General features: G+C 35.1%; 1 protein-coding gene across 3 annotated transcripts in view; it reads left to right on the top strand.

The window, feature by feature from the left end:
- The window catches only part of OTUD7A (OTU deubiquitinase 7A), a 149,883-nt gene that overhangs the window by 108,990 nt on the left and 25,513 nt on the right, over window positions 1–15,380 (top strand). For all 3 annotated transcript variants that reach the window (XM_062583667.1, XM_062583668.1, XM_062583669.1), the window contains 3 exons: window positions 9,835–9,936; window positions 11,434–11,561; window positions 13,353–13,465. In XM_062583667.1, coding sequence (XP_062439651.1) covers window positions 9,835–9,936; window positions 11,434–11,561; window positions 13,353–13,465 — 343 coding nt within the window. The remainder of the gene's footprint in view (window positions 1–9,834; window positions 9,937–11,433; window positions 11,562–13,352; window positions 13,466–15,380) is intronic.

Raw genomic sequence — 15,380 nt, 5'->3', positions numbered from 1 at the left:
CTGCATTTCCTAACTGTGTTGTAGAAAGAACCTAAGAGTATTTGTGTTTTGTAGTTGTCCTTACTTTCTAGCAGCAAAGATCTGTATTTTTTGGAAGAGGGACTGTGTTTATGTCCTGACTTTACAGTTGTATGTTTAAAAACCTACTAAAGACAAAAAATACAAGCTATATTTGTACATATCTGTACACACACAGATATTTGTTATGCTTATTTAAATTTGTTATAAAATATGAGCAGCACTTTTCAATGAAATAAGTCTCTTGTGCACAAATGTTTGTTGCAGTATTTGCACTGTAATCATACTTATTACTATAAATGGCAGAACATGTCATAGCACCCATCCGTCTGCTCCCTCAGCCGCCAGCAGGCATGACAAAGCCTGTGTTCAGATAATTTTTCATAGATGTTGTCCACGGTAGAAGAATGTATTAGCCAAGTGAGAATCATCCATGTCTATGTAGACTTTCATCAAATTAAAGCTTTATTTGTTTAAGATTGGACTTATCCCCCAAAATGCTTTAAGGGAAAATAATTGACAATTACACACGTACACACACAAAAATCGCATCTCATAATATGTGCATCTTTTTTGTTTTTCTATAATTCCTGCAAAACTTTGTCAGCTGAGCTGTTTACCACCAGAAGTTTAAAGGACGTTTTCTCATGTACAGTTAGTTCATGTGATACTTTCTCCTTTCTTCCCTCTGAATGTCGTATCACCTTTGATCTGCTTGTAACTTACTTTAAAAGTGTGATAGTAATTGTGACACATCCTGAAAAAATTTCTTGGGAAGTCATTTGTTAACAAAATCATGTAACACTGTATTATAACATGCATATCGAGCAAAATCTCTTAGACGAATCACTAAGCCTTTTGGAACTTGCACTAGGAGCATTCTCACTTCCTGACACATCATATAGTATATGTATTCTTCCTGTGCAATGTCCTGAAGGGACTTCGGGTTCTTGATCCATTGCTTTCCACTGGGTGGGCTAGTGCCCTTAGATTTCTGTCTTATTCTTACTGCTTCAATGGCTGAGCTCCTTGTGAAGCAATTCATACACAGCACACTTAAGAAAAAGCTCATCTTCTGTTTCTGAAGCCTTTTATACTTCCATGTCCCAAGCATGAAAGACACAAAGTAATGCAAGTTGGGACACTTCTTTCTGTAGGATCAGGTCTATGTCTAATTCCTTTCAATCATTTGTGTAGCTGTGTAGTGCAATTTAATTATATAATCGAATTGTTCTTATGAGGAAATTAGATTGCAATGACTAAGAAAGGAAACTTCTTCAAATTTTGTTGCAGCCTGAGAAAATAATTTTTATAGATTTTTTGTGTATTGATTATTACTTTTCTGATAAGAAACTGAAAACTTTTAAAGTAATACTTCATTATTGCCATGAAAAGAGGAAAAATAATTTTAATTCATATTTATTAATAATTTAAATTAAACCATTAAATTAAACTAAAAAATAGTCATCCTTGAAAGATACGGAGAAATGTATTTAATATCATCTGTGCTTTATGAAACAAGTTTCATAGTGAACCATTAAATGAATACACCTGTATTTTGAAATTTTAGTGTGTGCATTGACATATTGATTCATATTTTAAGCTGATGTAATCAATACTTAATAAATTAATCTAAACTTGAAAGAATGAAGCTTACAGAGAAGAAAACACAGATCTAGAGGCTGGAGGCAGTGATGGAGGTGTACAAGATGCTCTTGGGATGGAAGGGCAGATGCATTTGCCCCCAAAATAAACCTCATTTGCAAAGGTATGGTAAGACTAGAATCCCAGTGTGGGTGCATCTTGCATGCTAGGAAATAGAAGAATAGCTTACAAGTATGGAATATGGAACAAAAGGAGATAGAAAGGATGGGGTTCGTGCTCTGTCTCAAGCCAGCATTAAGTGCTAGCTTGCCTCAGAACATTAGACTCTAAACTGCAGCTGTTTACAATTTGCTTCATAAGCAGCTCAGTCATTTAATTCAGAGAAGATGTGGGAGGAAATGGGGATCAGCAGTCTCATCTCCCATTCATGACTCCACAGTCACTGCAAGATGCAGAAGAGTGTTTACTACATTACACTGCAACAAAAAGTCATTTCACTGCAAACCTACAGCTTGCAAGTATTTTAAGTTTCCTCATTATATAGATCTTATAGAACCCTTGTGTCCAACTCTGGTAATAAAAAGGAGCTGTAAAGCCAGATTTCTTGACTACCTTTACATAATCCAGCAGTGACCTTTGCTGTTTTCTGTTATTGACTACATTGGCTTGTGTAATGCTGTAGTTTCATCCAAAGTTTCATTCTCAGAATTCCGTGCAGAGTTATACTGTGTCTTTTCTAACTGCTGAAGTGTTGCTTGTTGTTGATTAGGATGTGCAGTTCCAGGGTCTAGGTAGGACCTGAGCTAATCTGGTGTCACACTGTGTAGCTATCATGTATTGTCACATGCTTTTTTTTTTTTTTTTTTTTTTTTTTTTTTTTTTTTTTTTGACTTTAATGTATTTGAAAAGCAGGAGATACTTGGAAAATAGTATCACACAGTAAATACTTAAAAAATCAAGCATGATTTGGATGGCCTTTTTCTGAAAAAAGCTAATGGCAAAAAGTAAAGCAGAGAATGCTACCAAGCACCTATGAAGAGTGAAAACTCTCACTCTCCTTTCAAGAAATTGCATCTAATTTTTCTAGGAACCAGCTAACACAAGCAGGGCAGGGAAAAAGCAGGAGATGACTATTTCCCCTGAGAGCTCAACCAAATACACCTAATTCCATAAGACCCTGTTAAAATATCATTGTTTCCCTAGGTGCTGTAGTGAACTTGCAGCCCTTACAGCCAGTTACATAGAAGTACAGACTAGAGGATCACAGTGGTTTTCTAACCTTAAAATTGGGAAATACAAGAATTTAGAGCTGACATCATCTTCTAAATCATCCAGAGCTGACTGACTTTGAACTTGAAATAGAGTTGCTGAAACTACTGAAATTTTTCTGCTTCTGAGTATTCCTCTCTGAGGTCTCTCTGCAAATTAGAATAAATCATTTATTCTTTTCTTCACATTAATTAAGGCAATAACTTGACTCACGCTGCAGAAGTCCCCCTGTTGTATCTCTTGTTATGAAAATATTATGAAAGTGGAAAAATCAGTAACTGCTTCAGTCCTGACACTGGTTAGCACACTTGCGAAGACTCTCAGTCCTCCCATTATTTGCCTTGAGAAGGTAGCAAGAATGTTTCATCTCCAGATTCTCCTGAATCCTGAAAAGGGGTTTGAGAATTTGAAGATCTAGTGCTTTTGATGACAGATATTTTTTTAGCCTATGCAGACTTAGTTTACTTATGTAAACTTTGAATTCAAATAAACTGGAACTTCTTGGGAAACAAGTTTTCATTTCAATTAAGTTAAACAGATCAGACAGTGAATTTTAAGAAAATCATTTAAGATTTCATGTAAGCTGACCTTTTGACTGTCTCTGTGTAAGACATACAAATATTCAATTTCTTTTATTCCCTGTGTATCATAGGCATATTGTCTGAAATGAGGAATTAATAGGAAATCATTTAGCTATGTGCATCTTACTGTCGCTTACCAACAGAGGGTCCCATTTGACTGTGCTTTTATTGCTGACATCAAAATTAATAGATACGGTGCATTCTCTGCCCCAAAAGATCTAAAAATCTATTAAAAAAAAAGAACAACAAAAGAAACAAAAAACCCAGGATTGTAGCTTCTGTAGCTGAGGTTGGGCATGTTTAGAGGAAAAGAGAGAAGTGTGTGTTTGAATTTTGGTTTAGGGGCATGAATTCAAGAGAAAGAAAAAGAACTGGTTAGGTAAGAGAAGGAGGAACTTCTTTAGGAAAAGAGCAACTTACTACTAGACTGGGAAAGCAAAATTATCATTAATAGGCTGCAGCACATGTTCTCTAAAGTGCCCATGTGAGCTGGATGTCTATGAAACCTGTTAAGATTTTTATGCACTCTTAACTTTCTTAGCCACTTGCTCTTATTACATCTCTGTGTGAAAGGATGTTTGGGTAATATCTTACCCATGCATAAATTCAGAGCAAAGTTCTTGCCACACATAGTAATGCTACATCAGCTATTAAAGGAAAGACCTGAATAAGGCAGTGCTCTTTACTCACTCTGCGTGACTGGAATGCCTCCTTTACTATACGTATCATTGCTTTTTGAATATTGCACTTAAGTAGAAGCTGTTTGTTAGGCATTAGGATTCATCATGCCCTTATAAAATGATTTTGAATTTTTGTGCATCTCAGCTGTTCATTATTGCCTGAATCGGAACAAGGTGGGCTTACAAGTATTGTGCAGATGGATCTTTGAATCCTCTTACAGTCCTTAGTGTTGGTTCTTCGGTGGAAGATGGCTCAGAGAGTGATAATATTAATCGAGAGCTGTGTGAAGGGAATGCTGTAACTCTAAATATTATGTTGCAGCAAGTGGATTTTTATGTTCCCCTACATGCACTCAATGTATAGTCTGACAGAGAGGGAGAGATTATGAAAACAAGGAAGATCTTTTTTGCTTTCTACAGGATCACCACTTGGCTGGATTTGAGTCACTAATGAAGCAAAAAACTGCTGTAACAAAGAACTCAACATAGATGGCAACGTGGCTACAATCAGTGGTCTCGCGTAGTGTTTTTACGGAATAGAAAAAAAAAAAGTATTGCTGAGCCAAAGTATAACTAAATATAACAATTAAAATCAAAACTGTATAAACCTTCAAGAATATTGCTTTCCTAAACTTTTCTTTCCATACTTGGGCTTGCATTTTCTCTGAGACATTTAATACAACTATAGGCAAAATAAACAGTAATACGTTGTTATGCCTGGGCTTCATGTCTCCAAAAACAAATCTCAGAAAAATCTGAAAATGTTTGATTTCAAATTTCTAAAAAACTAAGCTTCATTTGAAAAAAAAATGCCTTTTTTGTCTGTAGAAACATTTTTTTATCTTATCTGTTCAGACTTTATGAACAGATTTTAATGTATGTAGAGTGCCGAAACAGCAACCATTATAATTACAAGAGAACTGCATTCATTTTCTGAGTTTCAAATTAGAAATGCATGTTGGTGTAATTCAGTTCTAATATGAATGACAAATACTGTATCATAAAGTGAAATGCGATAATGTTATAGAAAACATATGTCTTAGGTTATGAAAGAAAAAACGAACAAAATTGGTAAGACTCAGAACTCAGTATCAGTTGTCTGCAGTCAGTTCGACCAGGTCATATGTATCTGTGCCATCTTATTTTATAACCTTTCTCCTTTGATTTTCATTCTGGTCAGTAGCTTCTGTGACAGCGCTGGTGTTGCTTATGCAGCAGGCCAGAAGGGAAGCATTAATTCGATTTTTTATTTTTACTTATTTCTTCGTGCGTGACTCAATATTGCATTTCAAGGACATAAGTAAATGATGAATAGCCTTGAAGATGTTACTGGGAAGCTGATTTCATCCACCCAGACCAAAGCAGAGAGAACCCTTTTGGAAAGTCTTTTATTTGAAGGACAGAAAGTGTATTGGTAGAAGCTTTATTTATTTTGAAAAGTTACCTGTCCCTGAATGATTAATATACAAGCATGCAAAAAAGCTGTTCTTGTATTTTTCTTCATGTCAATACCTGTAAGCAAACATTTATGGTATGAAGGGACTAAATCCAAAAATAAACCCTTTTAGCTAGTCGTGTAAGAAACAAAGAGAAAATCTCCATATCTTATAAACTGGTCAAGTAGCTCTGCTGAAACCTGGATTCAAGGCTCCTGCATGCATTACAAATTATCTGACTTAATCTGAATGGGCTGAGTAATCCTCTGTTGGTTTAACTGGGCAGTACTGTACAGACATCTAGACTACACAGTAGTTAGCTGAGCAGTTACTGCTTTTGTATTACAATGAAAAGTTGTTGGATGTTTAGGGTAAACCATGGCTTTTGAGAATAAATGAGGTACTTAGCATTAGGTTTGCTTTGGAAGTTGAAAACGTTATTTTATAACTTGCTTATTTGGGGAGGGTGAGAGAGATGGATTTGTGGATTTTCTGCTTGAGAAATGGAAGAAAGCGTTTTTAGCCTAGTATCTTAAGGAAACTGTTTATGTCACCAAGTTGCTCTTAGGATGTCATTGTACCGCTGCACAGGGAACTACTTGTTTTTCTTAGTAAGATGTCTGCTCCAGCAGTGCTTTTGAAGAGTAGGCCTAAGACTGGTTTACCTTGCTGCATGAGATGGATTACTTTGAATAGAGGAGTGAGGAGGAGCATCAGAAAACAATCACGGTCAATTTGAGGTAAAGTTGTAAAAGCTGTGACAAGACACTTCACACATTTTCCCTTGATTTGTGTTTGATTTTTTCCTGAAAGTGGATTCTGGGTTTGTTTGTTTGTTTGTTTAGGATTCTGCCTTATTTTTCTTACTGGCAGCTTTGCCCATCAGAAGTTGACCATTTGTCTTTGACACAATGATATGCAATCTAGCTTTGCAGTGAAACCTTAGCGACATTGAGTTGCCCAGAGCTTGAGAGGGCTCATCTTTTGCAGGACCTGCTTTTCCCCTGTCAAGAAAGAGAATTATTAAGTCACTGTTCATTAAGTCCTTGCAAGCTTTTGGTTGTTAATTCTGCAAAGAAATGAGGCTGCCTTGTTTATTATTAGATTAAATTAGGGAAAAATAGTAATGTGTGCTGGAGAAAAGGAGGAAGAAGTGAAAGATTTATGCAGAGGTTCTGTAGAAGTTCTTCAGCATTATATAAGATAATGTTTGCTTTTAATTAGTTTGGCCTTTATATGTACGAACAAGCTTGCAAACATTTGGGAAATGAATACTCTATAATGGGCATTAGACTGGAAGGCAGCACTGTATGAGCATTTTTATGAGATAGTCGTAAACCATGATAAATTCTGTTGCCTATTTTTATCTTTTTGCTTGTGCTGTAAAGGGAGTTTTGCATAGAGGACATCATGTTGAATGCATTCTCATCTTATACAGCGTATCTGTGTGGAAAGCATCAAGGGCTGACACTGAAAGCCAAACCTGGCCTTTATTAGTATTTGAAATTCATTCTCTGCTTTCTGCTGCCTTCATTTTGAGTTATTCGGGTCATGTAACTATCTGCAATCCTCTTTGGCATTTCCCCTGGTAAGTCGTGAAGCAAGAAGTGATATACCTGTGGCTTGAAATAAAGTATGCGGGCTTATGAAAATATCATTTAAACCTTTCTAGTGTCTATTCCCAATACACCAACATGATTAATATTATCGGGCAAAGGTCATGCTTTTAATTACACAGCAAAGAAATGTTTCTTATTTCCTTTTCATCAAATATTGATTTTTTCAACCTAACAGTTATTCAGGACCAACTTACATTCATGCTTATGGTTGCAGAGGGTTTATAAAAGGGCAGCTTTTGATGTTTGCATCATCTTCTGGGAGTTGACAGATACTGTATTGTAAAATGGTGATAAGCAGAAGTGTAAGAAAGCACATTTCTCTGTTTTTCCAAGCTTGAAATACTTTTCCTGAGATTCACTCTGCTTGCTTTGTATATTTTCTCCTCCTTTTCCTTCCTTTCCCCTTTCTCCATATGCACACACACATATATCATTCTATATCAGAATGATTCTTGTTCTCTACACATAAGAAGTGGGGAGTCAATATATGCTTTAGATTATGGTGTAGTGATATACACTATGTAATTCGGGACTAGTACAACATGGGAATACAAAAGTAATTGATAATGTAGCTGATTAATTCTCAGAGTGATTTTACTGTAAAAGAACAGATTAATTTCTTGAAATATTGAGATAATGTTTTTTAAGATTAAATGTAGTTAGTGAGAAAGTAAGGAACAAAATTAAGTATGGAGACTAATGGGGAGAGGAAGAGGGAGAAGTGGGTCTGGTTTGTCCAAAAATTTCTGTCTGTCTGGTCTTCTAAGACAGACAGAAATGGGCCAGAAATGCAACTGTTTTCATGTTGCACCTCATTTAAGCTGCACTTTCCTCTTGATTCCCAAAGGGATTTCCAAAACTGCTACATTGGAAGAATGAAAATGCAGTACTACTATGTTATAATCTAGTGCATTTCTGCTAATTATGAGTAAGCCATAAGCTTCTTGAAGTTAACCAAGCTCATAGACGTGTTTGGCATAATCTACTTGAAAACAGATCACTTTCATAGGAACCTTCTCAGCTATTCAAAATGTTCATAAACATCAGACTTTGAGATTTATTTTCAACAGTTGCTATTTAATCTGCAAAGCATATCACTCAGTATACTCTAATTGCTAAGATTTTTCTGTTTTGGATTTTGTAATATTACTTTATGTGTCACCTTGGTTTAACTTGTTACTGAATATGATATCACCAAAATACTCTGCAGAAGACAGATGGTAAGTTGCTATTTCACAGCCCACAGACACACGAGTTGCTAAAAGTGGTAACTTGTTATTTCAAATTTATCTTTCCCAAAGGCTGTCTAATAACACTTTAAATTAAGCTTCTTTAATGCATATGAAATTTAAAATTTAATAAGACTAGTCTGAGATTTTAGACATTTACAAACTAGCTGCTGAAATCATATGAGGATTACCTAGTGTGCTTAGTAATTGATCTGCAATGCATTTTTTACTTTTATAGTGCAGTAACTCTCAGCCCATACTGACTAAATGAAATTTAATGACAGTTTTTGTTCAGTACTGTATCCTGAAGCAAGTAAAAAAAGGGGCACATGTTAAAGTATCTTCAGACTATTTTTTTTGCACAGTGTATATTACCTACTGTTACAAACAAACCAGTATGTTTTTTAATGAAAAAATATTAACGGAGAAAAGTTTTCTTGTTGCATTAAATTTAATGTTTCTATTTTGGGGGTTTAATCATAAGCCATATATCAATATTATTTCTTCTCAGCTTGCAAATAAAGGAATCGGGAACAAAAAATTCTGAAAAAGTGTGCAAACACAAAGAAATTGTTTGAATCACTGCAATCTTTATTGCTTTATTCACTGTATCAATTGCACATTACTTAAAGCCTTTCAGAAACTCTTGGTAAATACACGAGCTGTACTGATCATTGTTAATCATCTGCTTCTGCTTATCCACAAAGGTGTTATATTAGTCACTTTCTCTTTCTTTGTATTAAGAATTTTCACATAGTCATTGAACCAAAACTTAACATTCCACCAAGCTACCACACAGCAATCGATGAGCCAGGAATGATGTACTTCTAGTTTTGTTTTTGACATTGATACTCCTCGTGGCTTCATTTGCTTCGCTCAGATGCCTCTGAACATTTGCACTCTTGTCAGTCTGTTTCATAATCCATCTCTGTTGTATAATCTGTGAAATGTACTTCATAGAGCAAGGATGAATAAACGGATCTCTTAAGTGGTGTACTCAACAGGATAGCTATGTGCTATCCTAAACCTTGGAGTCATGGGGTCTCATCTTCAGTTCTTCTCTGGTGGTGTAGCTGTAGATTTCAGTAGCCCTGATCATGGCTTACCCTATGGTAAGTGGGAAAAGAGTCAGTGCTAGAAGTGATCCACCCAGTAGATGCAAATTGATTAAAGGTGCTCTTATCCAAAACATATTTAAAGAACAGTTATGGTTTACCTACCTCTTATTTCTAGTCCTTTTCAGTTTCTACTTCTGGCATTACATTTAAGCTTATTTGACAGAAAGGATTTTTAGTTAACCTTCAACATTATTCATCATCACTATATATATGCCTATACTCTGTCTTCATCCTGTTTTAGCATCCACTCAGCCATTTTAATGGATGCTTTCCTTTCAGGACGACTGAATTGGTGGTCCACAGTGTGTACAAGTTGCAAACGTCTTCTTCCCTTGGCTACGACAGGTGATGGAAACTGCCTGTTGCATGCTGCCTCTTTAGGTAAGGGAAAATCTGCACAAGAAATCTTTTACAAAAAATATTTATTCTTTGCTCTCTCTATAAAAAGCTCAAAAACATGAAGTACAAAGATTTTCATTAAAAGACTGATTCTAGAGCAGCGTATTGTTCAGCTTTCACTTGCAGAAGTATTTGCTGTAGGCATGTTTGAGGAATGAAGCTGCAAGTTTTATCAAGTTGATATCAGAAGTATAACTGGAACACTATCATGGATTTTCTATACTGAGCCCAATCTAACAGTTCTGGTACAGGTGAAACCCTAGGTGCTTCTGCAAGAATGTCTATATTGTGGATGAGAAATTATATTCATTCTCCTCTGGCTTTTATTAAACAGTTTTCCTACTATCTTCAAGAATACAATATGTGTTTGTTATCTCTGTTGATTCCTTGGAAAGGTTAATTTTGTGGGAGAGAATTTGAGATGATTAAAAATAAATTTGAATTCATTAATTATAATACAAAACCTTTGAAAACTTTCTTCAAATGCTATGAAATAAATAAAAATCTGTAATAACTATTGCACGTCATAATTATTTTGAGGAAATTCTTTTTTGTTGTTATTGATGCTAAAATCTTGCACCAGTAAAACTCCCAAAGGTGAATTTTTAAAAACATCGTGATTTTTAATCATTAGAAGAGACTGTTTTATTTTTTGGAAGAAGTAACAGCAAGAACAGATTTTATTGTTTCCAAGGGCCGTTTTATCTATGCTCACTCTATTTTCAGCTTCAAGGAAGTGTATGTTATTTACAGCAGATGCTTGAAGTATTTTGACTTGAAAAGTTTGAAATAAACATTAAATGCCAGCAGCTGACAATATAGTAATTGAAACATGACTGCCTATAGGCACATGTCTTGGTGAGAGCTCTGCTGTCTTTTATCATGAGGTACTGCTTTCAAGTACATGAAGACATTTTATTATCTTAAAAAGATCTTGAAAGCCTGTGGCTGCTTGTATTTTTAGACTTCTAATCAACATGAATGCTCATCTCTTTACTAGGATATAGAAGCCAAAAACAATTTAACATCATACTGTATAAGAGTAGAGTCTTATGGATGTCTGTATCATCATTTGAGATGCACAAAAATGCCTATAGTTGTCATTTGTGTTATAGTATCCACAAGCTCTGTTGGTAACTCAAGCTAAAATCAAAACCTGTGCATTGAATATTCCATTACTTCGAGTAAGGTTGAAGTTCCATGGAAAACAACTGCTGAAACAACGCAAATCCTTAGTCAGTCCTTAATCATTCTTTAAAAGTTTTTAGAATTCCTTGTTATTGTTCGTTAGCTTATCTATGTTGACTGTTTCATTAGGAAACCTTAAAAATGAGTGATTTTTTTTGCTACTAAGGAGAATCTTAAATAATGAATAAGCCATACTCTTTTACTTTAAAGCAATATTAATTGTATTAATGCTTGCTGTTTCTATTTCACAGTAGCTTCTTTAAAACTGAGTGCCTTCTTGTGCTACTTTAGGAATGTGGGGATTTCATGACCGGGACCTTGTCTTGCGTAAAGCACTCTACACTATGATGAGAACTGGAGCTGAAAGAGAAGCACTGAAAAGAAGATGGAGATGGCAACAGACTCAGCAGAATAAGGAGGTATGTATAGTCTAAAAACAGTCATGTTAACATCATGTAGGGTCAAAGCATTCTTCTGAAGTTTGGTGTAAAAATTTTAATTGCTACCAAATTCACTATGTTTCAATTTTGCATGTGAAAAGAGATATTTGTATTTAGAATTTAAGCATCAAAATGCAAATGGGTTTTTGGCTTTGTGGGCAGAAATACCTTCAGAGGTCTAAGATGGATTTGGAATCAGTAGAAAATTTTGGCCTCCAAAATTAAATGTAGACTAGATGATCTTCAGAGGTCCCTTCCAGCCTCAACCATTTTTTATAATTTAGCTCTCACGAGCATTTTAAAATGAGCGGATGAAATAAACTAAGGAAAAGAGAATTTAATTTAAGAAAGAGCTCCCCAGAATGTCAAGTTAGTTCTTCTAGAGCTATGACCAAATATTGAGTCAACTTCTTTTTAACTAAAATCATCTATAGATTTAACTGTTGATATAAAGCTGGATTCTATCACATATTTTTTCCTGAGGATATAAGTGTCTAAACAGTGGTTAGAAAAGATAGTTTCAGGATTAATCATCATCCCAAAGATAGAGATTTCTGTCAGTTTCCATTTTGTACTGGAGTCAGATTCCTGAGATTTAAGTTAGAGTTGTTTTTCCAGGAAAGACTTAGAAGCTACAGGATGTGTATTTCGATGTAATAACTTCCAAAGAAGTATTCCTCCATCAGATATTTATTCTCAGTGCAAATCTTTTCCCTCTCTGTAAGTATCTTCTGAGGAATCACTTCCCTGGATGGCTTCGTTTTGTTTGCCTAATTGTGTGGGTCAGTTTTCCTCCTTGCAGTAAGATGTATGAGCAGTTTCTTCAGTATTTCTTTTAAATGTAATCTTAGAGATATTTGCCTTTCAGGAAACTAAAAAACCTTTCAAAAACAAAATGAAACTGCTGTTTGGTTAAGTGATGTTTTTTTTGTCACATCCAAATGATAGGCAAAATGCCCTTTCATTTAAGCAAAGTTGTTATGTGTGTGATTCATTTATATGAATGTTAATGGAGAACTGCTGGAGAATTAATAGATTCAGTAGAAATATGAGCTATCCACAACCCCAGTGTGCTTGTCTCTGTTCGCTCCTCTATTCTCTTGATGTAGGAATTTATACTTCCATCAGTTTTTAGATACCATGAAAAATCAGATAACTGCTTTTTTAAATACTCCAGTATGAACGCTGACCAACCCTCAGTGAAGCGAACATGGTCAGATGTTTGTGGCATGTTTGTAATCTGCTTGAAGTTGGTGGCAGTCATTGGCTCAGCATTCTTCAGGCTACTTGAAAACACCGGGGCACCGAAGCATTTATTTGCTTCTTCTGCTCTTGAACATCTTCCCCCTCCTCTACCCAGTGAAAGAGGGAGAAAGCATCACCTTGGTAGCAAGGAGGGCATTCATGTAGTTCCCTATTTTGCAGAGGAAAGCCAAATTCCAGAAATGGGTGGTAAAACAAGCTAACTGTGTTTGCAAGGAATTCACATGGGTGCGAGTAACTGGACCTCAAAAAGTGAAGTGGTGTGTTTATAGGAGCGGACCCGTAACTGGAAACATAATCCAGTGTATAGTTAGTGTCTTAGGTCTGTTTTGATCAGTTGATATTCTTTGCACTTGAATAGGAACATAGAACCACAAATAGTCCAATATATTAAACCCTATCATGTATGGAACTCAAGATACATTAGTTTGTTGTAAATACTACTGCAGAACTCTGGTTGTATTTTATACCAGCATTATCTTAAAGGTATTTCATTCTTTCCCACAGTCGGGCTTAGTATATACAGAGGAAGAGTGGGAACGGGAATGGAATGAACTGCTTAAGCTGGCATCAAGCGAGCCTCGCACACATTTCAGCAAAAATGGAGGCATTGGTGGTGGGTAAGTTTGGAATATATTAAAATCTTCTAGCTTTTACTCTCAGTAGGAAAGCTATACAGTACAAATGAATGAAGACATTTATGGCACTGGCAAACTGTCTTTTCAACCATTTTTTTTTTCATGGAAGAATATAATTGTCTAATCATTCCATAATAATATTTAGCATTTTGACTAAGTATCCTTGTACACTTACCACATGAACTTGAGGTAAGTTTGGATTCAGAAGAGCCTGATTTTCATAAAACCTAGTTTTCTAGTTTCTGAGACAAGCACAGAGTTGGTAAGTTGGTAGCATTTAGCTTCAAGGAGATGAAGTTTCTGCTTCTCACTGAACATGTAGCTTCTTGTTTTAGTAAGACTTAGCAGAAAGGTGACCATTATTCAGATATTGTCACTGCAGCGTGGAGTGAAAGAATAACGTCACATCTTCTAATAACGTTCTTGAAGATAGTAGTTTATGCCCTACAATCTTGTTTTATACACTTCTAATGCTAGATTCTCATTCTTGTATGTTTATTTCACTCCTTTCTTGCTTTATAGTTCAAATATAGCAAATATTCATGGAGATCTTTTGTCGGGGCAGATCACCAAGTAACTCTTCGTATTTTCTATTTTTAAATTGTTGTTAATACTAAGCATACAGAAAGAAAAATCATATTTCTGACATTAAAGCTAAACATTAAATATTTGGATGCACTGTATTTTTAAGCGTATTGACTTATAGTAGATAGCTGCAGGAAATGATTCTGACAGAACATTTATATTATGCTAGTGGGAACAGTTGCCCTTTCTTTGACTATTCAATTTTTTTTCACTCCTATGTAATATAAATAGTACTCTCAAAAGCAAGTATTATTTAGATACTGAGGTTTTTTGAAATTGAAATTGCTTCACTGTTCATCCTGATAAAGTTTACAGTGTTGTGTGTTCCAGTTAGAGATATCCTGGCACAGAGATTTTGTGTTTGCCAGTCAATCGTTTTTAACTTTAGTTCTCAGATACCTAAAAAGAAAGTATCACACTGTTAAATAAAGGATTAGATTAACTTTTTTTTCTATGTTTTCATCTTGGTTTGCATTTCTTTTTTTGCAAATGGGAATGAAGTCATGTTAAACAGACAACAGTTAATTTTTCCAGTTAATTAATTTTTAAGTAAATAGTGAAAGCAAGAAAGAATTTCCAAGAAACTTAAGCTATTAAAAATGTGAATATGTAATTTTCATTGCAGTCATTCCAAAGAATAACAATATAATGAATTGTTTTCTTAGTGTAATGTACCCAGAGTTCAAAGTAATAGAACCCCTGAGAAGGAAAAGGATTGTCAAAATAGTATTTTTCAGATGTGATTATGGCATTTGCTATTTAGGTGCTATAGTAAGAAAGTTTGCAAATTAGCCTTTGAATTATAGGTGAGGTGTTCTCCTTTGCTATCAGAACTAACTAAAGCATCAAAAGTTGTATCTACTTCAGAAGGATTTGGTGACAACATGGGTTTGGAATTATGCTGCCTCCTTCACCTGCAAGTCTGTCTGTTTTGGTTTTGAGAGTGAAGTTCTTATGAAGGAGATCAGTAATTGTCACTGAAACTCTACGTTTTCTTTTTTGAGAGCTGGAAGTTGGAGAAAAAGACAAAGGGAACAGAGGAAAAAATCTTGGTTTTAGTTTCTAGTTTCCGACACACGGAATCCTTCAAGCATTTTAAACGGACTAATTAACTACAAAGCAGAGTCTTGTTTTGAAACTGATTTGCACGTCCTTCCATAAATGCAAAAACAAATTTCCGATTATTGTAATTGTTTCATTTATCTCTGTTTACAAGCAAGGGCAGGGCTGAATTGAAGCAAGTGCTTTGAAAACAGAAAATATCTTGCATCTTTACTTTTTGTTAAAAATCTGATATTGTAATCTCACAAAA

Source organism: Rhea pennata, chromosome 10 (genome assembly GCF_028389875.1).
Source record: "Rhea pennata isolate bPtePen1 chromosome 10, bPtePen1.pri, whole genome shotgun sequence".
NCBI lineage: Eukaryota > Metazoa > Chordata > Aves > Rheiformes > Rheidae > Rhea > Rhea pennata.
This window is presented reverse-complemented; position numbering and strand designations above follow the sequence as displayed.